This window comes from Mus caroli, unplaced genomic scaffold (genome assembly GCF_978045245.1).
Source record: "Mus caroli unplaced genomic scaffold, Mus_caroli_1 scaffold_8, whole genome shotgun sequence".
Classification (NCBI taxonomy): Eukaryota; Metazoa; Chordata; class Mammalia; order Rodentia; family Muridae; genus Mus; species Mus caroli.
In genome coordinates this window covers 116736751-116762605 of record NW_028227263.1, presented here as the reverse complement: position 1 = coordinate 116762605, position 25855 = coordinate 116736751, and the positions used below count along the sequence as shown (strand labels likewise).

Here is a 25855-nt window from a genome sequence, read left to right as displayed (position 1 = left end):
CGCTAGATGCCCTGGGACTGGAATTACAGACAATTGTAAGCCACCATACCTAGGTGCTGGGACTTGAACCTGGGTGCTCTGCAGTAGCAATGAGCACTCCTAACAAATGAGCCATTTCTGCAGCCCTGGTCTATCTGGTTTATGAGACAGAGTCTCTCACTGGGGCCTACGGCTGGCAGATTAGGCTACATGGGGTGGCCAAAAAGCTCCAGGGATCTACTTGTCTCAGCCTCCACAGAGTCTGGGTTGCTGGAGAGAGCCACCATCCCCCTGTGCTGCGCAGCAAGCTCTCCACAGGCTCAGAGATCTCCCCAGTCCTTTTCTCCTTCTGTCTCCTCAGCCCTATACTCCCTTGCTCATGTGGAGATGGTGTCTGGAGAGTGTGGGCAGGCAGTCTGAGAGGGGAGACCAGGAGCATCCCCTGCTGCTCATCTGGGTTTGAATTGGACAATTGTCATCTGCGTTGGTGAGCTGTCCTGGGGTTGGGGTGAGAATCTCCCTATGGGGGGGGGTCCCTAAGTGGGAAGTGTTTGAGACACTACAGATCTGGGGACTACAGTAAGGTGGATACTGAGTATTTTTCCTTTTTTTTTTTTCTGGTTCTTGCCACTGAGTTTTTTTTTGGGGGGGGGGGGGCAGGGGCAGACACCGGAGTGGAGGCACCCAGAGCCACACCTTGGAAAATTGAGGGAATCAAGGACTTGATTCCCGCTCACAGCCCTGCAGAAGGATGCCAGATCTGTCAAGATCAAGAAGAACAAGGATAATGTGAAGTTCAAGGTTCACTGCAGCAGGTGCCTTTACACCCTGGTCGCCACAGACAAGGAGAAGGCAGAGAAGCTGAAACAGTCCCTGTCCCCAGGTATGGCAGTGAAGGATCTGAACTGAACCAGATCTCAGCATTTGACTATTAAAAACCCTGAAAAACTCTATATATTTTGAGGGGAGGCCTTGCTGAGTTTGGGAGTCCTGTGTGTATGTCAGAAAGAGAAGGAACATGGCCTGAGACACGCAGTGAACTCTGAGAAAAGGGCAGGAGGTAGGCTCTGGGGTAGGAGTTAAATACTGAAGGTCCAAGCAAGGAATAAGCAAGGAATTCAGGGATCTACAGGAGTGAGAGTGAGGAAGGGGTTGCAGGGGGCTGAAGGCAGCAGGACTGGTTGCTGGGAGTGAGGGGTGGAGTGGGGGTGGGTGAGGTGGGGGTGGGAAGAAACCTACAGCAAATGGTGGCGGAGGTAAACCAAGGAAGGGGTGCTCTGAAAGGGACAGAGTGAAAGTTCCAAGGTTCCCAAGAGTGTTAAAGGAAGACCTGAGGTATCATTGGGGAAATGAGGAAAGTTTAAGGGTTTCCCATAGGGAGAAGAGACGGTTGGCGTTCCTCAGACATTAGCCAGGCCATACAATTGCTGCTGGTGGGCAGGGAACGGTTTAAAGTCCTTGATGGAGGGAAGACATTGCTGGGGTTGGATCAATTTTTACTCTGGATGGCTATGAAACATGGCGTGGCTCCTCAGGGTTCACCAGTGAATCAAGCTATGGTAGGCTCTTTATGGACACGGACATATAGTCTGAGTCCTCCCTGGATTCCGGGGTGTGGTCTGTGGACCATCTATCTGAGCCTTGGGTATGATTGAGGATGGCTGGGAGATAGGTTGGTATCTGGATCCCCTGGGATGTTGTGATATGACCTGGGGGGGGGGTGCTTCTGGAATTAGAGGTGTATGGTTTAGGGTTCCTGACAGGGTGTGCCTCCACCCCTGTCTGAAGTCACGAAAAAGAGTAGAACAGTTCCTGGTTCCAGGTGGCTCTCCAACATGATCTGGGGCTTCAAAGACCCGCACTCTAAGGATGTGATGGAGAGAGCAGGGGTGTGTGTAGGGGTCCAAGTAGCCGCTGGGGCGTGGTCTAGGGGACAGGGGTGGGGCCGGGGCGGGGGCTGGACCAGGGCGCTCTGCAGTGGAGAGGGGGTCTGCGGCGACCTGGGAGTGAGTGTGGCCGCCCCACCTCCGGTCCGCGCCCCCTCCCCCCTTGCGGCGGCGACGCGGAGGGCGGAGCGCGGCGGCGCGCGGGAGGGCGGGCGGGAGGCGGGAGGCGGGCGGGAGGCGGCCCCGCGGCACCGCGCCCCCTCCCCCGGCCCTCCCCCCACCATGGCGCGGCGCGAGGCGGCGGCGGCGGCGGCGGTGGGGCCGGGCCCCGGGCCCCCTCCCCCGGGCTGGGTGAGCGCGGCCCGCGGCGGCCCCGGGGGCTCTTTGGAGGCGGCGGGCGGGGGCGCGGGGACGAGCGTGCCCGTGTGTCCGCGGCGCTGCGGCGGGGCCCGGCGTGCGCCGGCCCGCGGCCCTGTGTGTGCCGGGCGCCCCGCCGGTGTGGCCATCCGGGCGTGTGCGGGGCCGCGGTCGGCCGTGCGTGTGCATGTGTGCATGTGTGCGTGTGTGCGCGCGTGTGTCCCACACACTCCGGGGCGCCGGATCTGGGGGGCTGTGGCGCGCCCGTCCGAGGGGCTGTGTGCAGGTGTGTGCGGGGGCTGCGCGCCCAGGTGTGCGGGGCGGGGGGGCCCAGCGGGCCTGTGCGCGCGTGCGGCTGGCTGCGTTGGGGGTCTGTGTCCGGCTGGGTGTCCATGCGAGGGGCTGCGGTGCCGGGTGTGTTCGCTCGGGTGTGTGTATATGTGTGTCTCTGTGTGTGTCCGTGTGTGTGTGTATGTGTGTGTGTGTGTTATGTGCGGGTTGGATGTCTCCAAGGGTGTGTGTGTGTGTCTGTGTCAGGTATCCTGCTGGGGTGGGGGCTGAGGCTCAGCGCATAGTGGGCCAGGTCTCCGAATAGATTGGGGGGGGGGAGGGGACTTGGCTGATCCCTCGGTACATGTCAACTGGAGGGGGGGTCCTCAGTGATCCTTGGGGGAGACGGCCATGTCTTTCTCCTCTTCTCCGTGGCTGGTTGGGGAGGGGGGGATGGGAGGCCGGGAGGTGGACAGATGGAGGAATGAGAGGCCGAGGGATGGACAGATGGGCCCTGGGGTGGGGGCTGAGGGTTGGAGAGTGGAGGGTGGGGTTGAAGACCTGGCCCTTCCCACCCCACCCCACCCTAACTCCCCCACCTGCCGGGCATCTGCAGATAGCGCCCCAGTTGCCTATATCTTGATGGTAAGGCTGGGGAAACTCTGGGGGTTCCTGGTGGCAGAATCTTGTTGGAACCCGGCTTTGGGACTCAATCTCTTCCTGATGGAATCCCACCTGCTGAACTATATGACCTTTGGCCCTGGCTTGTGCCCGATTCTTTTTGGAGAAGGGTGTAACAGGGACTGGAAGGGGTGTTAGAATGTATTTGGCCTGGGAAGTAGGTGGGGCAGGAGAGCCAGGGCCATGAGGGATGTGTAGCAGTGACTGAGTGTGAAGCTAGCTGGTCTGTTGACTGCTCTGGGCTTTGGTATTTTGTGTGCATTTACAAGTGTGTTGGTTCCTCATGGGACTGTGGCCTGAGTGTATCTGCCATGCGTGAGCCTATTAGAGTGCTTACAAAGTGCCAGTGTGCTTGTTCATGGCTTCCTGCTTTGTCAGTGTGTGTTCGTGCCAGGGGTTCTGTGTACATGTGTGAGGCATGCACTGACTGTGCACGCGTGTGTCTGTTGGTGCTTTATCTGCTCTATGACTACCCAGTGGGAAAATGTGAAGTTGCACGAATGTGTTTAGGTGTGTATGAGTGTGCACCAATGTATCTTTCATTGTGCAAGGTGAGTCTTATGTGTGTGAGCCACTGTGTGTTGATAAGTGTGCAAAGGCTATATAGATGTAGCTGTCTGGTTGTCTATTAAGGGGCATGTGGGCTTTTCTGTATCTGTACATCTGTGAGTGTGCAATGGATAGCCTGTGTGTGTGTGTGTGTGTGTGTGCATATGAGTGGTGTATGCAGATATGCCAGCCTTGAGGGTGTGTGTCTATCTTGGGAGTCCTTTCCTACTTTAGTCTCTGGGGACCAGGTTCTGTATGTTTAGGCCTGTATCTCTGCAAGATACATGTGTACCTGTGCCTTGGGCACAAGATTGACCCTAATTCTGGGTCTAGCGAGTGTGATCTGTAGCACACCAAGGCGTAGTGTGTGGTCCTGGAACACAAATGTGACTGTCTCCTGGGCTCAGTGTCCTGAAGGGTACGGAGCACCCAGACTGGGCTGGTGTTCCCTGGCGAGCTCGGGTTTGGACTCACATAGATCGGGATGGATCCCCCAGTGTAAATGTGGACAGAAAGGAGATGGTAGGAATCCTAGTGCTTCTAGACTCTGGATACCACTCATGTCTTTGAAGTTGGGGAGCCCAGATGAAAACTCTTAAGTTCTAAAAGAAAAGATGTCTGGCCCATATTTCAGAGTCTCAAAAAGAGAAGGCTGGGAATGTAGAATTCTAGAGCTGCTAAGAAGAGTGGGTAAATTCCATAGTCAGGAACCAGTGCAGGAGGGATAAGGGTTCAGAGATCCTGAGACCTCAGAGGGCAAAGCTCACATGCAGGACCCTAAGACCCAGTCACTTAAGGTCTAGACATGACTTTTAGATCCCTCTGAGAGTATGATGACCCTACAGCAGGAGGCCTGAGAAAGTAATCGCTGTAAGAATTCCCTTGGCTTAGATGATCTCCAAGGTAGCTTTCGGTGACTAGAAAGGAGCTTGAAGATGCTAACTGGTTTTGTTTTTTTGCAGGTACCGGCCCAGGCCCTGACTCCTTGAAGAGAGGTGAGTATACTACCTTGGGTTGGGGAAGAGATATGGGGTAAGAGCACTGGTTGTGAGCAAGCCCAGGCCCAGAGCTCTACCTAAGTGGACCCAAGTGCAGGATACCACAGTGTCTGGGGAGGCAGGTGGCCACTCCCAGTGAAAAGTAGAAATGAGCCTATGAGAATTGGAGTTGGGTAAGCGTTCATCTCATGGTGGTCAGGAGGCTCAGAGGGACCCATATGTCAGGATGTGACATCTCTCAAGATAGGTAAAATGATCAGGAAAGTGGAGTCCCTTTATATCAGCCAGGCTCCATGAACTTTTCTCGGAGTGAAATAACCCCAATGAATGGGGGAATATAGCTCATTTGTAGAGCACTTGCCTAGAATCCATCAGTGAGGGACTGGGGGTGTGGCTTAGCCATAAAGTATTTGCTTAGAATGCACAAGGCTCTGTGTTTCACCCCCAGCATCACACACACACACACACACACACACACACACACACACACACAATATGTTAGCATCATCTAACATTGATGTAGCATTTATGTAGTCTAAAGCTAACCTAAGCACATTACAAAATATTCTCAGTAAGCCCTCTTCAAAGTGCGGTGAGGTTACCAGGGGCCATCATTGTCATGGGAGAGACAGAGGGGGATGCTGCTTCACCCAAAGCCATGCATACCTGGGCCTTCCAGTGTGACCGCTGGCAGAGGGACAGGGTCTGACCCGTGGTCAGCTTACCTTTGGGTAAGCTCAGGATGTTTTCTTTGCAGCTGTGCAAGGAGAAAGTCTTAGAACAGGGTTTTGGGCCCTAGAGACCCCAAGCAAGCAGATGCCCTGCCAGGGCTCCTAATGAGATAGAGGCTCAACTTCCAGACTGGGGTTTCTAGTTAGTACAGAAGAGTAACCTAGAGGGAGAGGAAAGTGGAATCTGGGTGGGGGTGCTCAGAGATGTGCTGCCCTGGCCCTGCCTCAGTTTCTCTCCTCAGCCCCATTCCTCTCTCCTGTCTCTTTCTTCCTCTCTTTCTTCCTTGTCTCTCCCCTCCCTCTTTTTATCACCCTGGCTCTGTCTCTTTTCTGTTTCCTTTTTCACTCAGATGTTTGTTTGTTTCTTTATCCCACTGGTACCTGGCTTTTCATTGTATCCTTGGTTTCTTGAGACAGTGTTTCCATATGTAGTCCAGGTTGGTCTGCATCTTTCAATCTCTTGAGTGCTGGGATTATAGGTATCTATCACCACACCTGGCTGTCCCCTTTTTGCAGTGTTGGGGATGGAATCCAGGACCTCCAGCATGTTAGGAAAGCATATCACCACTGAGCCACACCCCAGCCCCTCACTGGGGGATTCTAGGCAGGGGCTCTACCACTGAGCCACGCCCCCAGCCCCTCACTGGGGGATTCTAGGCAGGGGCTCTACCACTGAGCCACGCTCCCAGCCCCTCACTGGGAGATTCTAGGCAGGGGCTCTACCACTGAGCCACGCCCCCAGCCCTCACTGGGGGATTCTAGGCAGGGGCTCTACCACTGAGCCACGCCCCCAGCCCTTCACTGGGGGATTCTAGGCAGAGGCTCCACCACTGAGCCACGCCCCCAGCCCCTCACTGGGGGATTCTAGGCAGGGGCTCTACCACTGAGCCACGCCCCAGCCCCTCACTGGAGGATTCTAGGCAGGGGCTCTCCCACTGAGCCACACCCCCAGCCCTTCATTGGGGGATCCCAGGCACAAGTTCTGCTGAGCGTATCATACCTGGAACCTGTGCCATCTTCTTGGGAAATCCTTTCTCTTTTTGTCTGACTCTCAGTTGCTCTCTCTGTCAGCCCATTCCTCCCGACTTGCTTCCTTCTGACTCTCTCAGCCTTTCTCTGACTTTCTTGGTTCCATTCTTCTCCCCCTGGGTAAAAAGATCAAGGTCACATATGGCTACCATTCCACAGAGATTCCTCAGAGGTTGGTCAGCAAGGGCTGGGGTATAGGACAGGGTGGGATGAAAATAGCTTTCAGGACGCCCCCTTCCCATCCTTTCCTCTTTTACCCCACCCCCCAGCCGCCCACCCTGTGTTATGATGGGAGCCGACATGTCGTGGGTTGCAGCTGCAGGAGGGGGGAATCCCTGCCGGAAGGTTTTGCCTGGAGCAGAGGCATAGTGTGTATGCATACACGCATGTGCCTGTAGGCATGTATGGGCCTCCTGTGTACCAGTTGATATCAGTCAGCCCTGCTTGGGAGCTCAGATGAACCTGGAAAGAAATCACACTCAGAGCCGGGTGTTGGTGGCGCACGCCTTTAATCCCAGCACTCGGGAGGCAGAGGCAGGTGAATTTCTGAGTTCGAGGCCAGCCTGGTCTACAAAGTGAGTTCCAGGACAGCCAGGGCTATACAGAGAAACCCTGTCTCGAAAAACCAAAAAAAAAAAAAAAAAAAAGAAAAGAAATCACACTCAGAGGAAGACTTCTCCAGGCTGAGATCACAAATTCTGATATTTTTTTTCTCAAGTCTTCCCATCTTTTCAGCTTTTTTGTCTATTAATTCATGTGGAGGACCTTAACCTTCATTGAGTGCTTATTGTGAGCTAGGCCCTGTACTCAGTGGTTCCCACGCAAGATCTCAGTGTGTATGCTACTGCTTTAATATATAAAGTGAAGAGATTTTGTCCTGTCTGTGTGTGGCACCACACACCTGTAATCCCAGTACTTGGGAGGCTGAAGCAGAAGGATCAAGAGTTCGAGGCTGGTCTCAACTGTATAGCAATAGCAAGTTTAGACTAGCATGGTCTACATACTGTCAGGCCTTAAAGAACGAGATGGACCGGGCAATGGTGGCACATGCCTTTAGTCCCAGCATTCAGGTGGCAGAGGCAGGTGGATCTCTGTGAGCTCCAGGACAGCCTGGTTTACAGGGCGAGTTCCAGGACAGCTAGGACTTCACAGAGAAACCCTGTCTCAACAACAACAACAACAACAACAACAACAACAAAAAACCGAACAGGATAAGTGTGTTGCATGCACACCCTTAGTCCCAGCACTTGAGAGTCAGAGGCAGATGGATTCCTGGCCAGCCTAGGCTACAGAGTGAGACCTTATTGCCTGAGAAGGCTTGTGAGTTCAAAACTAGTCTGGACAGCCTACTACTGCTACCGTGGCTCAAACAAACAGGTGAAAAATAACAACAAAACATTTAAAAAGGAAGAAAAATAGACTTTGGCGTAGGCATGGGGATCATTGCTGTGGCCTCCCAGAGTTAGCAAAGGAGAGAGTCGGAAGTTTTACTTGGACGCATTTGATTTTAATGCCCTTGCAGGTCAGCAAGACAGCGTAGCAGGTGAAGGAGCTTGCTGCACAAGCCTAGTAACCTAAGTTCGATTCCTGGAAGCCACATGAAGGTGCAATGAAAGACTCAGTTCCACAAGGTTGTCCTCTGACCCAGCCACACGCATGCAATATTCAGAATAATATTTAAAATGAAAACATTTTCTCTTACCATAACGCACAGGCCCAGGTCTGTCATTGTTATCAGTAGGCACCCAGTGGTGTTGCAGCTAACAATTGTTATGTGTTAAACCCTTCTTATGTACTTGCTCATGAGTGTACATAATCCTCACCAAAGTAGGGCCTGTTTTTTTCTCTCTCTCTCTATTTTACAGATGAAGAAACCGAGATTCAGAGAGGTTCAGACACTTGCCCCAGGTCACACAGCTAGTAAGTATCACAGCTGGAATTTGAACTAGGAGTTGTATGTTGGACGTCTTTGGTCCTACATCTCAGCCAATGGTGATTTCAGAGTATCTGGTGGGCTGGGAGGTCATGGGATGTTGGGGAGCTCCAAGAGGCATGATAGGTGGCAGGGCTGAGGACATCGGAGTAATGCAGTGGTGGTTTGCCAATTACTATGGAAATATTGTAACCAGATCTGGGTGCTTTGGCCCAGATCTGTAATTCTTGCCCTTGGAAGGCAGACACAGGAAGATTCTGAGTTCAAAGCCAACCTGGAATATACAGTGAAACTTTATCTCAGAAAAAGAAACGCCAAGGTGGTGGCACATTCCTTTAATCCTAACCCTGGGGAGGCAGGGGCAGGCTGATCTCTATGCTTTTGAAGTTAGCCTGGTCTACAAAGCAAGTTTCAGGCCAGGCCAGGCTATATTATCAGACTCTATACAAACAAACAAACAACCACAGGAAGAAAGAAAAAAGGTGGCCCTGTATGCTAGCTGCTTTGAAATCTGTTGTCCAGAGCCCATTCATTGGGGAATAAAAGATCCAGTTTGACTCTCAGCAGCACACCCCAGTTGACTATCTTCCTTCCCTCCAGGTCTCTCCCACTCCTGCCTCCCCCCTGCACCATGGCTCCAGGCCCCTTCTCCTCCGGGCTCTTCTCGCCACCACCTGCTGCTCTTCCCTTTCTGCTGTTGCTCTGGGCAGGAGCATCTCGCAGCCAGCCCTGCCCCGGTCGCTGCATCTGTCAGAACGTGGCACCTACGCTGACCATGCTGTGTGCGAAGACGGGCCTGCTCTTCGTGCCACCCGCCATCGACAGGCGTGTGGTAGAGCTGCGGCTCACTGACAACTTCATTGCGGCTGTGCGTCGTCGAGACTTCGCCAATATGACCAGCCTGGTCCACCTCACCCTGTCTCGCAACACCATTGGCCAGGTAGCAGCCGGCGCCTTTGCTGACCTCCGGGCTCTCCGGGCCCTGCACCTTGACAGCAACCGCCTGGCAGAGGTGCGAGGGGATCAGCTCCGGGGCTTGGGTAACCTCCGCCACTTGATCCTCGGCAACAATCAGATCCGTAAGGTGGAGTCGGCAGCCTTTGATGCCTTCCTATCCACCGTGGAGGACCTGGATCTGTCCTACAACAACCTGGAGGCACTGCCATGGGAGGCGGTGGGTCAGATGGTGAACTTGAACACCCTCACGCTGGACCACAACCTCATTGATCACATTGCGGAGGGCACCTTCGTGCAGCTGCACAAACTTGTGCGCTTGGACATGACCTCCAACCGTCTACATAAATTGCCCCCCGACGGACTGTTCCTGAGGTCCCAGGGCGGTGGGCCCAAGCCACCTACCCCATTGACGGTCAGCTTCGGTGGCAACCCGCTGCACTGCAACTGTGAACTGCTTTGGCTTCGGCGCCTGACCAGGGAGGACGACTTGGAGACGTGTGCCACGCCCGAGCATCTCACTGACCGCTATTTCTGGTCCATCCCGGAGGAGGAATTTCTATGTGAGCCCCCGCTCATCACACGGCAAGCAGGGGGCCGCGCTCTGGTGGTAGAGGGCCAGGCTGTCAGTCTGCGCTGCCGGGCTGTGGGTGACCCCGAGCCCGTGGTGCATTGGGTGGCACCTGATGGGCGGCTGTTGGGGAACTCCAGCCGGACTCGGGTCCGTGGTGACGGAACGCTGGATGTGACTATCACCACCCTGAGGGACAGCGGTACCTTCACTTGCATAGCCTCCAATGCTGCGGGGGAAGCCACGGCACCTGTGGAGGTGTGTGTGGTACCTCTGCCACTGATGGCGCCCCCACCTGCTGCCCCGCCGCCTCTCACCGAACCTGGTTCTTCTGACATCGCCACACCAGGCAGACCTGGTGCCAACGACTCAGCCACTGAGCGCAGGCTTGTGGCTGCTGAACTCACGTCCAGCTCTGTGCTCATCCGCTGGCCGGCCCAGAGGCCAGTGCCTGGCATCCGTATGTACCAAGTGCAATACAACAGCTCTGCGGATGACTCCCTAGTCTACAGGTGAGTGTGGTACTGCAGCTCCGGGACCTCCTCTCTAACCCTGACATCCTGTCCTCCTTTCCTCTCACCTGCCCATTCATCCCCCTTGACCTTGCTTAGTTCCAGCTCTGGATAGGCCTGTAGTGCGCCCCCCCCCCCCGCAGTCTTTGTATTTCATGCACTTAGGATATGTTTGTGTAATACTTAGCATGAGCCAGTGCAGGGCTGGACAGTGGAGTTATAACAAAGAGCAGGGACTGATGCTTTAGGATTGGTATCCTAGATTTTGGGGAGTTGAGGCAGGAAGACAGCAAGGACAAAGCTTGCCTGGACAACTTTGAGATACTTCAAAAATTTAAAAAGTAGAAAAAAAGACAGCTGGAGATGTAGCACAGTTATAATGAGATATTAAGAAGCTAGGGTGTCGTCAAAGTAGAGCCCCGCTCAGGGAGGGGCTGGGGTGTGACTCAGTGGTAGGGCCCTTGCCTACAATCCCCCAGTGAGGGGCTGAGGGGTGTGTCTCAGTGGTAGAGCCCCTGCCTAGAATCCCCCAGTGAGGGGCTGGGGGGCGTGGCTCAGTGGTAGAGCCCCTGCCTAGAATCCCCCAGTGAGGGGCTGGGGGCGTGGCTCAGTGGTAGAGCCCCTGCCTAGAATCTCCCAGTGAGGGGCTGGGGGCGTGGCTCAGTGGTAGAGCCCCTGCCTAGAATCCCCCAGTGAGGGGCTGGGGGCGTGGCTCAGTGGTAGAGCCCCTGCCTAGAATCCCCCAGTGAGGGCCTGGGGCGTGGCTCAGTGGTAGAGCCCCTGCCTAGAATCCCCCAGTGAGGGCCTGGGGCGTGGTTCTGCAGAGCACTTGCTAAGCTGGGGAAGGCACTGAGTTCCATCCCAGTACTGCCAAACAATAAATATCTCACGGAGTTCATGGTCAACATCACTTGATCTCCAGAGGCCTTTGATCATGAGTCCCACTAGTTAACATTATGCCACATAAAACACACATGTTTATAGTTATATTTCTATTTCTGTCAATACTGCTATTCTAGTCCCCTACATTATAGAAACAGAAAGCAAAAAGCGTGAGAAAAATAGAAACATAATGTTCTAGTTTAGTTTCTATTGCTTTGATAAACACCATGACCAAGCCAGGCGGTGGTAGTACATGCACGCCTTTAATCCCATTACTTTGGAGGGAGAGGCAGATGGACCTCTAAGTTTGAGGATGTCCTGGTCTACAGAGTGAGTTGCTACACAGAAAAACCTTGTCCAACAACAACAATTACAAAAGACAAAAAACAACAAAAGCAAGTTGGGGAGGAAAAGGTTTATTTTTCAATCTTACAGCTCAAAGGTCACAAGTTCATCAATGCGAGAAGTGAGAGCAGGAACTCGGGGCAGGAACCCGAAGGCCACGGAGGAGTGCTGCTTACTGGCTTGCTCCCCATGGCTTACTCAGCCTGCTTTCTTATATAACGACCCAGGACCACCTTATATAACATTCCCAGTGGTGGGAATAACTACAGTGAGCTGGACCCTCCCATCCTATGTCAATCATTAATCAAGGACCGCCCCCCTCCCCTTACAGGCCAGTCTGATGGAAACATTGTTTCAGTTCAGATTAACGGATAAGCCTAGTTTGTTTCAAAGTGCTAAAACACTAACCAGTGCCTACGAATTATTTCCATACCCACCCTGATTAGAAGCCACTGTCAGAGGGTTATAGACACATGTCCGTTGTTTTTCCTCACAATCTCCAGAGTTTGTTGTCTTTTTCTCTTCCTTGTCTGTCTCTACTTTCTCTTCCTCCTTTCCCACTAGGCATTTCGACTGTGCTGTACTGGGGGCCCTGAGTTGGGCGTGGCTCTGAGTCATAGAGAAGAAAAGATAGAAATGCATAGAATAAGAGTATATTTTATTATTATTATTGTTATTGTTATTATTGACAGGGTCTCTCTTTGTAGTTCTAGCTGTCCTGGAACTCACTATGTAGACCAGGATGGCCTTGAAATCAGAGTGCCGCTTGCTTCTGCCTGAGCGCTGGGAAAAATGACCTGTGCCATCACCGCCTGGCCCTGAAATAAAAGTTTATAAAGAAATAATTACCTAACCCCTTTCCATCCTTACTTGGGAAACAGTAGGTATTCATTATATGTGCTTCCTGAATTAAAAAACAAACCCCAGCTCTGAGTTAGACATTGGTGCCACATGCTTGTGGTCCAAGCCCTTGGGATGCTGAGCAGGAGGATCTTCAGTTCAAGGTCAGTCTGGCTTATGCAGTGCCTTTGAGGTCAGCCTGGGCTACACAGTGAGATCTTGTCTCAAAAAACCCAATAAAGTAAAATAAAATAAAATGGCTGCTTCCATTGTGACCATTGGCACCTGCGCCCTGAGGAGACCATTAGACCAGTCCCTGTCCTGAGGGAATACACAGCCCAGTGGGTAGGGGCGGGGCCCATTGGGAATCAGTACCTGAGCCCTGTGGTCCCTCCATCTTCATAGCTTGTCCGTACGGGTCCCAGTCACAGACCCTGGCACAGCAGGGATGATACACAGTGGGTACTTGATAAATGGCTGTTGGCTAAAGAGGAACATCTTGTTCTTGCCTTCCTTCTGCACTGTAGAGTCTGCTGAGTGCCTGGCCCTGGGCTTCACTTTCTTTGGGTTATTAGAGGGTTGGGAGCCATTTCCCTGTCAGTGGTAGCCCCAAGAACTTGAGTGTGCTTAGCCCTTCAAGATAAGCCTGGCTCTTGGCCTCCATCTGTATCCTTGTCAGCCAGTGTGCTTGCCAGGGGCTCTCTCTTCCCTTGGCTCTGCTTTTGTTTTTGAGGCACGCTTTTGCCTAGGCTAGCCTTCAACTCACTATATAGTCCAGGCTGGCACAGAAGTCATTATCTTCTGAGATTACAGGGACTATATCATTACACCAAGTACACATTTCCTCATTTTCTTTGGCTGTCAGGACTGAGGACATTGTGTCAGAAGCCCTCCCTAGATATGTGCGCGTGTGCCATAACATGCATATGGCAATCAGAGGACATCTTGTGAGAATCAGTTCTCGCCTTCCACCATGTCTTAGGGGTCAGATTCTGGTTGTTACATTGGTAGCAAGCTCCCTTATCCACTGAGCTATCTGGCCAGCCTTTATTTTATTTTATTTTATTTTATTTTATTTTATTTTTATTCATTCATTTTTATGGTACTGTTGATTGACCTTAAGGCCTAACACATGCTAGGCAATCCTCCTGTGATAAACCCAGCCCCTCACTGGGGGATTCTAGGCTGGTGCTCTACCACTGAGCCACACCCTCATTTCTCTTTCTTTTCAGTCACAGAACTTGATGCTCTGTGGGAGAGATCATTTGCTCTCACAGAGAGCGGCAGAGCTGTCTTTCATATGCTTGAATGCACACTTATTGAATACCTAGTGTTTGCCAGGCAGGGATGGTGGGGAGATGGATGATGCATTTCTGTCATTTGGATTGTGTGGCTTTTCATCGCTCTCCTCTCTGATCCATAGCCATAGTGTGGCAGGGTCGGGGAAAGCTCCAGACCCAGTATGTAAGCAGATCTTGGTGGTCGCTTCTCCTCAGTTGGGCAAGGATACTTCTTCCCCGAGGGCCCCAGTTCTATCCTGCATCCTCCTTTGCAGATGCTTGTACAGATAGGATGGCACTGCAGGGGTTAACTTCCTCTCTGCAGCCATGGGCTGAGGTGACATCCAACAAGAAGCCTGCTCAGCTGCTTGCTCTGGTCTGACAGCCAATGAGAGACTCGTGGGCCCAGGCTTTCTTAAGGAGCCAGTGACTGTCCTTGAAAAGGGGGGAGCCCCTGGCAACTGGTTATTTGGGGAGAAGAACCAAGGAAATCCAAGCCTCTAGGAGAAGAAAAGGGAAGGTTACAGCCAAGAAGGGGGTCAGGGCAGCTTGAGGTGGGTGATTTATGAAAAATGAAGAACTTAATGTGGGGTCTTTGGGGGAGGGTGGGACCTATGCTTGAAGTCCTAGGGTAGGGGGTTGTGCCAGATGGCAGGGACCTTCTTGGAGAGGGTCTCAGGACCAGCAGGCAGCCCCACTGGCAGGCCTGTGGAGCTCTGACAGGTAAGCTCGCTCAGAGACAAGGCATGGCTTTTTGGAGGAGGTGGAACTTGTTCTGCATGGTCTCAAGCAGAGGAAGGGGCGGTGCTTGTCTCTGGTGAGCCACTAAGAGCCTTGGCAGGAGAGGAGAGCTTGCGCGGTTGGTTGCAGCGCATGCCAGTCAGGGCACACTCCACACTCTGGATTCCCTGAGGCTGGAAGTAGCCCAAACAGACTGTGCCAAGATATGCTCATCAAAAGACACCTAAGTCTGGGAGGGAATGTCCCTAGGGTGGATCTTAGAGGGATGTAGAGGGTGCAGCGGGTGAGATGGTTGAGTGGCCTAAGGCACTTTCTACCAAGCCTGATGACCCAAGATTCGAGTTCAATCCCTGGGTCACATATGGTGGAAGGAGAGAACAGACTCCTGCAAGTTGTCCGCTGATCTCCTCTTTGCACACACGTAAATACACGTTAATCAAAGTAATTTAGATGAGGTCAGGCCAGTTAACAATGATATTGTTGTAGACTAAATGTAATCTAAAAAGAGACAGAGATGGGCAGATATCCTTGGAGTAGGAGCCCACAGAGTTGCTGGAAACCCTGGATGGGACATTAGCTCACAGTGACATCCTTAGACAATCTGGGCTTGGTTTGGGCGCGTTAACTCATTCATTCCTTGTGCTGTCTCAAGGATATTGGGATTCTCATTGTCCCTGTTAGAGGGAAATGGTGCAGAGAGAAGTTAAGAAACAGGTGTGTGGTCACAGAGCTAGCAAAGGGCAGAGAGGTGGCTCCCGGGTATTTAACTGAAGGACTTTGCTATGCTATGTACCTTATTTGAGAGGAGGCTATAGCAAAGAACGAAGCCCATGCTTGGCTACAGTTTAGTCAGTCGTGGATGAGTATGTGGAGGGTATGTAGAGGGAGTGAATTGGTTCCTGGAATTCTGGTGGTACAACGAAGAGCGTTCATAGAACATCCGGTTGCCTCTAGAGGAGCTGTCTCAAGGTGCCTTGAAGGGGTATGGCTTGTAAGCCAGAGTGCAACTTAGAAGGGCAGTGAGTGGTAATATGTAGCTTAGGTGCTTTGGAAACTGAGCCAGGAGCTGGGGCTGGTCTTGCAGCATGCTCCCTTCCCGAAAGGTAAGAGTGTATCAAAGAGGAGAGTGGAGTGCTTGCAGGAAGCCCTGGATTTGTTCCCTATCACCACAAAAACAAAACCAGACAAACCAATATGTTTGTACACATCTGTAAGCCTGAAATTCCAGCATTCAGGAGGTGGAGGCTGGATGAAGACCAGGGACTACCAGTCCACCACCGTTAACTCCAATGTCCATCTGAATGGAGGAAGGGCACACAGATGGGGGGGTGGTGGTGGCCATAGCATTGATCTCCTTAAATGGTAGCTATGTACAGGGATCGTGAGTGATAATATTCCAAGGTAGAGCAGAGATAGTCCCAGTAGGTGATGCTAAAGTCCGGTGGTTCTGGAGGCGTGGCATATAGATGAGGGGGTGTGGTCTGGAGCAGTGAAGAGAGGCTGGCATTATATTGACTTGAATGGATCCTGTAGTCTGTGTAGACCCCAGTACCATGGTTTCCCACAGTTAGGGTGTAAAGTGAAGGGACATGGTTAAGAGTGGGGCTAACTGCGTCCTGATTGTACCCCTTTCCACAGGATGATCCCTTCTACCAGCCAGACCTTCCTAGTGAATGACCTGGCGGCTGGCCGCGCCTATGATTTGTGTGTGTTGGCAGTCTACGACGACGGGGCCACCGCTCTGCCGGCTACCAGAGTGGTGGGCTGTGTGCAATTCACCACCGCGGGAGATCCTGCACCATGCCGCCCGCTGAGGGCCCACTTCTTGGGCGGCACCATGATCATCGCCATCGGGGGCGTCATCGTAGCCTCGGTCCTCGTTTTCATCGTTCTGCTCATGATTCGCTACAAGGTGTACGGCGATGGGGACAGCCGCCGCATTAAGGGGACGTCCAGGACGCCCCCTCGGGTCAGCCACGTGTGCTCTCAGACCAACGGCGCAGGTGCGCAGCAGGCCTCCGCCCCACCAGCTCCAGACCGCTACGAGGCGCTGCGGGAGGTGGCTGTCCCTGCAGCCATCGAGGCAAAGGCCATGGAGGCCGAGGCGACTTCCACTGAGCTAGAGGTGGTGCTTGGACGCTCTCTGGGTGGCTCCGCCACCTCGCTGTGCTTGCTGCCCTCCGAGGAAACTTCTGGGGAGGAATCTAGGGCCATGACCGGCCCTCGAAGGAGCCGTTCGGGGGCCTTGGGGCCTCCAACTTCAGCGCCCCCAACGCTAGCTCTGGTTCCTGGGGGAGCCCCGGCCCGGCCGAGGCCACAACAACGCTATTCCTTCGACGGGGACTACGGGGCGCTGTTCCAGAGTCACAGTTACCCGCGCCGCGCCCGGCGGACAAAGCGCCACCGGTCCACGCCACACCTGGACGGGGCCGGAGGGGGCGCGGCCGGGGAGGACGGAGACCTGGGGCTGGGCTCCGCCCGGGCACGCCTGGCCTTCACCAGCACCGAATGGATGCTGGAGAGTACCGTGTGAGCGACGGGCGCACGGGCACCGGGACGCCTGTGGGCCGCACTTAGTTGCCCAGCCCGGCCGGATGCGGGGGAGGCTGGAGAGAAGGGACGCGCGAGGGGCGGGGCCGGCCTTCCTCGGGATTGGTGGCAGGTCGCCGGCCTCTCCGACTCCACTCCTCTGCCCCGTCCCCCGCGCGCTCGCGGACCTCGCCGGAGCCGGTGCCTTACACAGCGAAGCGCGGGGAGGGGCGGGGCCCCCCCACACTGCAGCACTGAGACACGAGTCCCCTACCCTACCCGGGACCCTGGGGCAGGGGCGAGGGGCCCATTCCTTGTATCTGGCTGGACTAGATCTCTTCTGCCCCGCGGCGGCCTCCAAAGCCTCCAGTCCCCTCACTCAGCCCCATCCCTGGTCCCACCAGTCTGGTTTGGAGGGAGGGGCTTCTCCTTTTTTTCCTCCTACGTCCTTGTCTTTCCTGCCCTCTGTCGTCTGTTTTAAGTCCTTCCCTACTTGTCTCCCTTTTTTTCTGTCCCATGGTCGTCTCTTCTCCCTCCGCCCTCCCTTGTTTATTTTTTTTGTCCAGTGTCCTTGTCTTTCCCGGTTCCCTGTCCTCACCATCTTCCGGGCAGGTCCCACAGAAGGACCAGACTCTTCTCTCTACCTTCCTTAGCCCCACAATGAATCCCCACACAAACAAAAACCAAATCCCCTTCTCGGAGCCGGGACCCTCCGCCGCAGCAGAATTAAACTTTTTTCTGTGTCTGAGGCGGCTCTGCTGACCAGTGTGTGAGTGTGTGTTTTTGGGGACGGGGGGGAGGGCGAGGGAGGGGCTCTGAATCAGACTGAAGAGAACATGACAATGGGAATGGGGAGACTCGCAGGCAGACTCGGAGGTGGGGAGAAACAAAAAAAATGATAGTGACAGATGGCCAGTATGTTGGTCACTTTAAACCATCACAATTATCCTAGGACATCCATACTGCTAGCCCATCTTAGAGATGCGGACGCTGAGGCCAGGTGGAATAGATAACATGTCCTGGCATAACCAGAGGGTGGAAAATTGAGATTAATTTATTTAATATTGATTCCAGCTGGTCATAATAGTCCTTGACTTTAAGCCCAAAACTCAGGAGGCAGAGGCTGGGGGGGGGGGGGGGAATCTCTGTGATCTTGAGGCCAGCCTGGTCTACAGAATGAGTTCCAGACAAGCTAGGGCTACATAGTAAGTGAATCTCAAAACAACATTAAAAAAAAAAAAGCAGCAATTCTACATGCACTATTCACTTAATGATTTAGTATGTGGGTACGTATCCACATGAGTTGGTGCGGTCACCCATATGTGAGTGCGGGGGTCAAAGGTAATGGATGTCTTCCTCTGTCACCCCCCTCATTTTTTGAGACAGAGTCTCATTGTAGCTCATCAGTTAGGTTAGACTGGCTGGCCAGTGAACTCCAGGGTCCTCCACTATCCACTTCTGCCTCCATACTGGATTTATAGATGATTTCCTGAGTGTATTTGGGGGTCTGAACTGCCCCATGTTTGCATGACAAACACTGTTCGCTGAGACATCTCAAACACACCAAGCACATACATACATACATACCTGAGTGTGTGCAATTCATTTCGACAGTCTCCTGGGTAGCACTGGATTGCCCTGGAAAACCCCTATATAGGTTAGGCTAGCCTCTATATATGCATGTGTGTGTGTGTGTGTGTGTGTGTGTGTGTGTGTGTGTGTATGTGTGTGTGGTTTCTGACAGAGTCTCCCTATGTAGCACTGTGTTGCCCTGGAAACTCCCTAGAGTAGGCTAGCTTCCCAGCTTTTTGTGATCTTTGCCTCTACCAAGTGCTGGGATTGGGGGTTTGCACTACCGTACCCAAATGCAGAAGTACATACAATCATACATACATGCACACACACACATGGCTGACTTCAAATCTGTGGCAATCCTTCTGTCTTTGCCTCTTGAGTGCAGAGATTATGTGTATGTACCATCACAAACATTTTTTGTTTTTTTTTGAGACAGGGTCTTGATAAAAAAGGCTGGCCTTGAACTTTCTATTATCCTTCCCTATCCTCTGGAGTGCCAGGTTTATAGGTGTGTGTCCTGGGAAAACAGACTTAGCAAAGCAGGTAGAAATTGGGCATGCTGGAGCATGCCTGAAATACTGATACCTGGGAGGTAGAAACAGGGCACTCAGAAGTTCAAGACTGGGCTGCCAAGTTGACTCAAGTGAGTAAAGACACTTGCCACCAAGCTTGACAATCTGAATTTGATCCCTGGGACCCAAGTGCTATAGCACATGTGAAATACCCACAATATTAATTGATTGGTTAATTAATTGATTATTGATTAATTAAATCAATTGGTAGTGGTGCACACCTTAAATCTCAGCACTCTGGAAGACAGAGGCAGATGAATCTCTACAGAGTGAGTTTCAGGACAACCGGGGCTACACAGAAAAAAAACCAAAAACCAAAAAAATTATTTTAAGTTCAAAACTAGGGAATAGAGAGTGCTCAATGGTTAAGAGCACCCACTGATCTCATAGAGGAGCCAGGTTTGATTCCCAATACCCATTTGGCATCTCGCAAGTGTCTGTCACTCTGGTTCCAGGGGATCCCATGTCCTGGCTTCTGTGGGCATGTGTGTGGGATGCGCAGCATACACTCGGACACGCTACACATAGAAAAAAAAAATCAACGTTTGGTTTAAAGAGTAAAAAGTTAAAGACTACCCTCTTCTACACACAGAGTTTGCGACAGCTTGGCCTACATGAGACCCTGGGTATTTTTGTTTGTTTTTGCCGACAAAATATGGTTTGTTTGTTTTTTAAAGGCAGGTTGATTTGGGCAAGATGACACAACTGGACTCCTAGCTACCCAGGAAGCTGGGACAGGCTGATTTCTTGAGCTCAGAAGTTTGAGGCTAGCCTGGGCAACAAAGCCAGACACTGTCTTAAACCTGCAAACATCTCTAGCAATAAAAGGCAGATGGAGCAATTTCTGCCCCATCCTCGACTTGAAGCCCTTTCAGCGGGGCAGTTTCTGCCCCTGCCTGGCTGCCCTCACTGGGTGGGATAGATGTCCAGAGTCTATTTTACAGGCAGAGGTCAGAACCAGAGGGAGGGGAAGTCCCTGTCAGAGGGCTCCTCCCTGGTCTGCTTCCCATGAAGAAAAGAGTGGAACTGGCAGTTTGCCTCTGGAGCTGTGTCTGGAGACTGGGGAATGGCTCTGGTGACCCTAGCTGAGCTGGGGTCTCCAAAGCCAGCTGTAAAAGGAGTAGGGGAGGAGACCTCTGTGCTTAGGGGAGGAGCCCTCTGTGCTTACCTGTGTAAGCATAAGTGGACCAGGGTCTGCTGGGGAGTGGAGGGTGATGGAGGAGAGGCTATGCAGGGACTGAATAAGGTTTAGACCAAGTCAGGGACTCTGGGCATCTCAGTGCTTGCAGATACCCTGTCATGAAAACTCCTTCCTAATCCTGGTGAAAAAGGAAGAAGGTTTCAAGCTAGCCAGGGGCCCCCTGAGGCCTTGTGGGGGGGGGGGAGGAAAGCAAGACAGAAATAGAAACGGAGCTAGAGGGAGGAAGCTGGTCTGGGCAGAGAGGGTGGGAGGCAAGGACAGCAGCACTGGAGAACTTCAGGCCAGGCAGATCCCTTACACTGGCCCAGTATACACGTCATTCATGAAGATCCCCGTGTGCACAGTGCTCCTACCAGTTGGGCTCGGTGCTCACACACCCCACCTAATATGCAAGTCAGTATGTCACAGAACCCAAGGCACTACACATGACACCCAGGAAAGGTCATTACTGCTGTAAGAAGCAGGGCCACAATATATAGCTCTGATTGCTCTGTCACCTAAGAACTGATAAAGGTTTACTGAGTATGTGCCATATGCTTGGCCCAGGATAGAAGCTTTCATGATGAATAAAATATACAAACTGCTAGGCCCGATGGCAAAGCCTGTAATCCAGCACTTGGGAGGCAGAGGCAGGAGGATCTCAAATTCCAGGCCACTTAAGGATACAGTAAGACCCTGTCTCAAAACTAAAGGCCACAAAGAAAGAAAATGGCCCTGGTAGAACATGTGTATGATCCCAGTATTCAGGAGACGGAGGCAGGAGGATCAGAGGTTTGTCATTATAAGTTTAAGGTCAGCCTGGACTAATTATTTCTCTTCCTCAATATACAAAAAAAAAAAAAAAGTCTCCATTTGCTTTCTTCTTTTCTGCTGACTTTATTGGTACAAGGATGTGAGACCTGTAGGTTCTGCACCCATTCTGTGACCATGCAGCATGAAGCTTAGGATTTAAAGCTATCATTCTGAGGAAGGTAGAGAAAAACACAGAAAACAGGTCTGTGACAAACTCCTACATTCCAAATATAGTCAGATGATATAACTGAATGGTATTTTTATTAATTTTTATTTTATGGGTATGGGTGTTTTCCTGCATGTCTATCTGTGTACTATGTCTGTGGTTTGTGCCAGAGAAGGCCAGAAAAGGAACTGGGGTTACTGGTGGTTGTGAGCTGCCATGTATCTACTGGGAACAGAGCCTGGACCCTCTGGAAGAGGAGCCAGTGCTCATAAACATTAAGATACCTCCAGCTCCATAATAGAATGTTCTAAATATCTAAGGCATATTACCTGTCTTTTCTTATCATCTTCCCTCGTCCTTAGCATCTCACTGTGTAACCTGTCTAACCAAAAGTTCCTGTGTAGTCCAGGTTGGCCTTGAACTCACTCAGAAATCCACCTGCCACTGCCTCAAAAGTGCTGGGCTTGAAGCACCCACGGCCATGCCAGGCTTTCTTCACTTTTTAAAGATTTTTAGACAAGATCTTGTGTAGCCAAGGATTAAACTCATGATCCTTTTGCCTCTACCTCCAAAGTGTTGGAATTATAGGCACAAGTCACAGTGCTTGTACACTCATTCATTCATTCAGTTCTTTATGCACTCATTCATTGTGTATGCATCTGGTGCATGTGGAAGACAAACCAATTTGCATTGTTTGTTTTCTCATTTCTTCCATGCACTCCCTGGGATTGAATTCAAGTTATCAAGCTTAGTGACAAATGCCTTTACCTGCTGAGCCATCTCACCAGCTAGTTCTGTCTATCTATCTATCTATCTATCTATCTATCTATCTATCTATCTATCATCTATCTATCTATCCATCTATCTATCTATCTATCTATCCATCTATCATCTATCTATCTATCCATCTATCTATCTATCTATCCATCCATCTATCTATCTATCTATCTATCTATCATCTATCTATCTATCTATCTATCTATCTATCTATCTATCTATCATCTATCTATCTATCCATCTATCCATCTATCATCTATCTATCTATCTATCTATCTATCTATCTATCTATCCATCTATCATCTATCTAGCCATCTACCTTTATATCATTTTTTTTTTGTTTTGTTTTGCTTTCCGAGACAGGGTCTTTCAATACAGCCCTGGCTGTCCCGGAACTCACTGTGTAGATCAGGATCTCCTAGAACTCACGGGGATCTGTTGAAGTTACGCCTGGCTCTGCTTCCCAGACTCATGCTCCCAGAAATAAGACTCAGACTCAAAAAGTATATTTACAAATACCTTGGTCATATAGCTAGGCTCGTCTCTGACTAGATCATAACTAAAGATAACCTATTTACTTTAACCTCCATCCTGCCACGTGGCTGGTTACCTGTGCTCAGGGACCATGTGCCCATCTCCTCACGTCTTCCTGGGCAGATCTCCCTGTGCCTGGCTCTATCCCAGAATCCTTTCTCCTACCAGATGTTCCACTTCCATTTCCTGCCTAAGCCCTAAGCCATAGGCTTTTTAATGGACAGGTGATGCATTGATACAATACATAAGTTATTCTCTCTACAGGGATCTGCCTGCCTCTGCCTCCCAAGTGTTGGGGTTAAAAACATGTGGCACCATGTTCAGATGGGAAGGCATGGCTAATTCTGGAACCCAGACAGGACTAGTCTGATGCGGGAGACCCTTCTCCCTCCTCCTCTTAGTTGCCAAGATCAGTGTCCTGCAGTCCTCCCCCTGCCTCCGAGAGTACGCGCTTCTGAATAGTGGGGCACTCTCTGCCTTTGCCTGCTGAGTTAGCTCTTCATCAGACCTGGGTCTCTAGAACGACCACATTCTTGTTCAACACACACTTGTCCCTTGGCGCTCCTAAGTGATTGGATACAGGAACCCGGGGGATACAGACATCTGGAGATGCTGGAGTCCCTCATACAGAATGCTCATGGGGCCACACACACCTTCCTTTTAAATCCTCTCCAGATGACAATCAGGCTACATTCACTGTAACTGAGATACTATTTGGGTTTCTGTGTGTTGTTTAGCGGACATGTTAGGTCTAGACACAAGGTGGACTTGGGGTTTTTGAACATGTTCCATTAGAGGTTGCTTGTATGCATGAATGCAGAGATTCTGGGTACAGAGGGCTGAAATTATATTCATGTCTTGATTTTTTTGTTTGTTTGTTTTGAGACAGGGCTTCTCTGTGTAGCCCTTCCTGGCTGACCTGGAATCCCTCTGTAAATCAGGCTAGCCTTGATCTCAGCAATGAGCCTGTCTCTGCCTCCCAAGTGCTGATTAAAGGAATGTACCACCACACTAAACTTTTTATTTTTAAGTGTGGGTATGTGTGTGTGGGGGGTACATATGTGTACATGGGTACAAGTGTCCACAGAGGCCAGAGGCACCAGAACCCCTGGAGATTCAGTTCCAGGCAGTTGTGAGCCACCAGATGTGGGTGGGTCCTGAAACCTGAACTTGGGTCCTTTTCAAGAATAGCAAGGGCTCGTAACAGCTAAGCTATCTCTCCAGCTGCATCCCCAGCCTCTCAACTCCCCCATCCCCTCCCCATACCCTATGGTCTTGTGAGAAGCTAACACCAAACACCAAAGTGGTATCCTCCCCTCTCTCTCTCTCTCTCTCTCTCTCTCTCTCTCTCTCTCTCTCTCTCTCTCTCTCTCTCTCTCTCCCTCTCCCTCTCCCTCTCCCTCTCCCTCTCCCTTTCCCTCTCTCTCTCTCTCTCTCTCTCTTTCTCTCTCTCACTGTTTCACTATGTAGTCCTGAATGACCTCAAACGTATACATTTCCATATCTTGATGAAGCGATGCATTCTTAAGGCTGGAAAGATGGCTGGTTCAGGTAGTAAAGTGCCAGCTGCACAAGTATGAGGACCCCGGTTCGAATCCCCAGAACCCATGCAGGAGTGAGCAGAAGCCAGACATGGCAGCACGTGCTTGGAATCCAGTGCCAGGGAAGCGTAACTAGGAGGATCTCTGGGGCACACTGAACAGCCAGCATAGCCTAACAGACAAGCCGCAGACAGTGACTAAGTCAACAAAAGGAAAACAAGCCAAGGTGGACAGCTATTGACAGGTGACAGCTGAGGGCGTTTCTCACCTCCACATACACACTCACACACATCTGCATGCACATGAGCACACACATATATATACACATAGGCACACACACATGCACATACACAGGCAAACACACATGCGCACACACACACATACACGCACACATAAACAGACACACACACACACACAAACTAGTGGAAGATCCACTAGACATCAGTTTTGTGAGGCAAACACAAAATTGCAAACTCTATGTTCAGTAGAAGTAGTCTTGCCTCGCCTCACCTTCTCTCTGCTCTGGGTCTAACTGCAGCCATCTTCCTAGGGGCGTGCTGCCAGGGGTAAAGGTTCCTCTCCAAACTTGCATGTGCATCTTTTTTGTTTGTTGGATTTTTGTTTTTTACTTTTTGGTAAGATGTCAAGTATCCTAGGCTGGTTTTGAACCGAATAGGCAGGTATCTTAGGATGACTTTGAACTTCTGACCCTCATGCTTCCACTTTCTCAGTGCTGAGATTACAGGTGTGTGTGCGCACCACCACACTCAGAATAATATATGTGCTTATATTATTTATTTACTTACTTATTTACTTACATTTGGGATTGGAGAGAGAGATGGCTCAGTGTTTAAGAGCACTGACTTCTCTTTCAGAGGACCTGGGTTTGATTCCCAGCACCCACAATCATCTGTAACTCCAGTTACAGGGGATCTAATGTCCTCTTCTGGCCTCTCTAGGCACCAGGCATGCATCTGGTACACAGACACACATGCAAGCAGAACACCCATACACATATAGTAATAATAATAATAATAATAATAATAATAATAATAATAATAATAATAATGTTAAGACTTACACACCCTAGGGTGGGTGTCAGAGACAAGCTGGAGGCTAAGTTCTTCCTTCCACTATGTGGTTGCTGGGTATCAAGCTTATGAGTATAGGTTTAGAGCAGAGTGACTGTGCAGGTCCAATACTCTGTGTGATGATAAATTCCTTTTTGTTTTTGCCATATGAGATGAGTTCTTTCTTTGGATGTATGTGCGCCTGCGTGCCGCATGCATGTGTGTGAGCTTGCGTGTGCACATAGAAGCCAAAGGTCAATACCCTGTAGCTCCCTCAGCTGGTTGCTTTTGGAAAATAATGTAATTATTTTTATTTTATGCACATACATGAGTGCTGGCATGTATATATGTATACCAAGGGTGTGCCTGGTGCTCATGGAAGCCACAAGAGGGCATCATGTCCCTGGGACAGGAAATTATGACAGTTGGGAGCCATTATGTAGGTTCCGGGAATCCCAACTCAAGTCCTCTGCAGGAGTAGCCAGTGCTGCTGATCTCTGAGCTGTCTCTCCAGCCTTTGACCTGTGTACTACGCATTATAATGTTTATGCACTTTTTCA

At 51.2% G+C, this 25855-nt stretch overlaps 1 protein-coding gene and 1 pseudogene across 2 annotated transcripts; both read left to right on the top strand.

Moving 5' to 3' along the window:
- The first annotated feature begins 366 nt into the window (after positions 1-366).
- LOC147003355 (large ribosomal subunit protein eL38 pseudogene) lies at positions 367-888 on the top strand (annotated as a pseudogene).
- A 1239-nt stretch (positions 889-2127) lies between these two features.
- Lrfn1 (leucine rich repeat and fibronectin type III domain containing 1) lies at positions 2128-17777 on the top strand. 2 transcript variants are annotated; one of them, XM_029479168.2, is made up of 5 exons: positions 2128-2216; positions 4685-4717; positions 8346-8400; positions 9014-10450; positions 16177-17777. In XM_029479168.2, exons 4-5 carry the CDS (start codon positions 9045-9047, stop codon positions 17069-17071), a joined length of 2301 nt encoding a protein of 766 aa, XP_029335028.1. In that variant the 5' UTR covers positions 2128-2216; positions 4685-4717; positions 8346-8400; positions 9014-9044; the 3' UTR covers positions 17072-17777. The 2 variants fall into 2 exon arrangements, with proteins under 2 accessions (XP_029335028.1, XP_021023924.1); XM_021168265.3 differs by lacking the exon at positions 2128-2216 and adding an exon at positions 2446-2508.
- The last annotated feature ends 8078 nt before the right edge of the window (positions 17778-25855 follow it).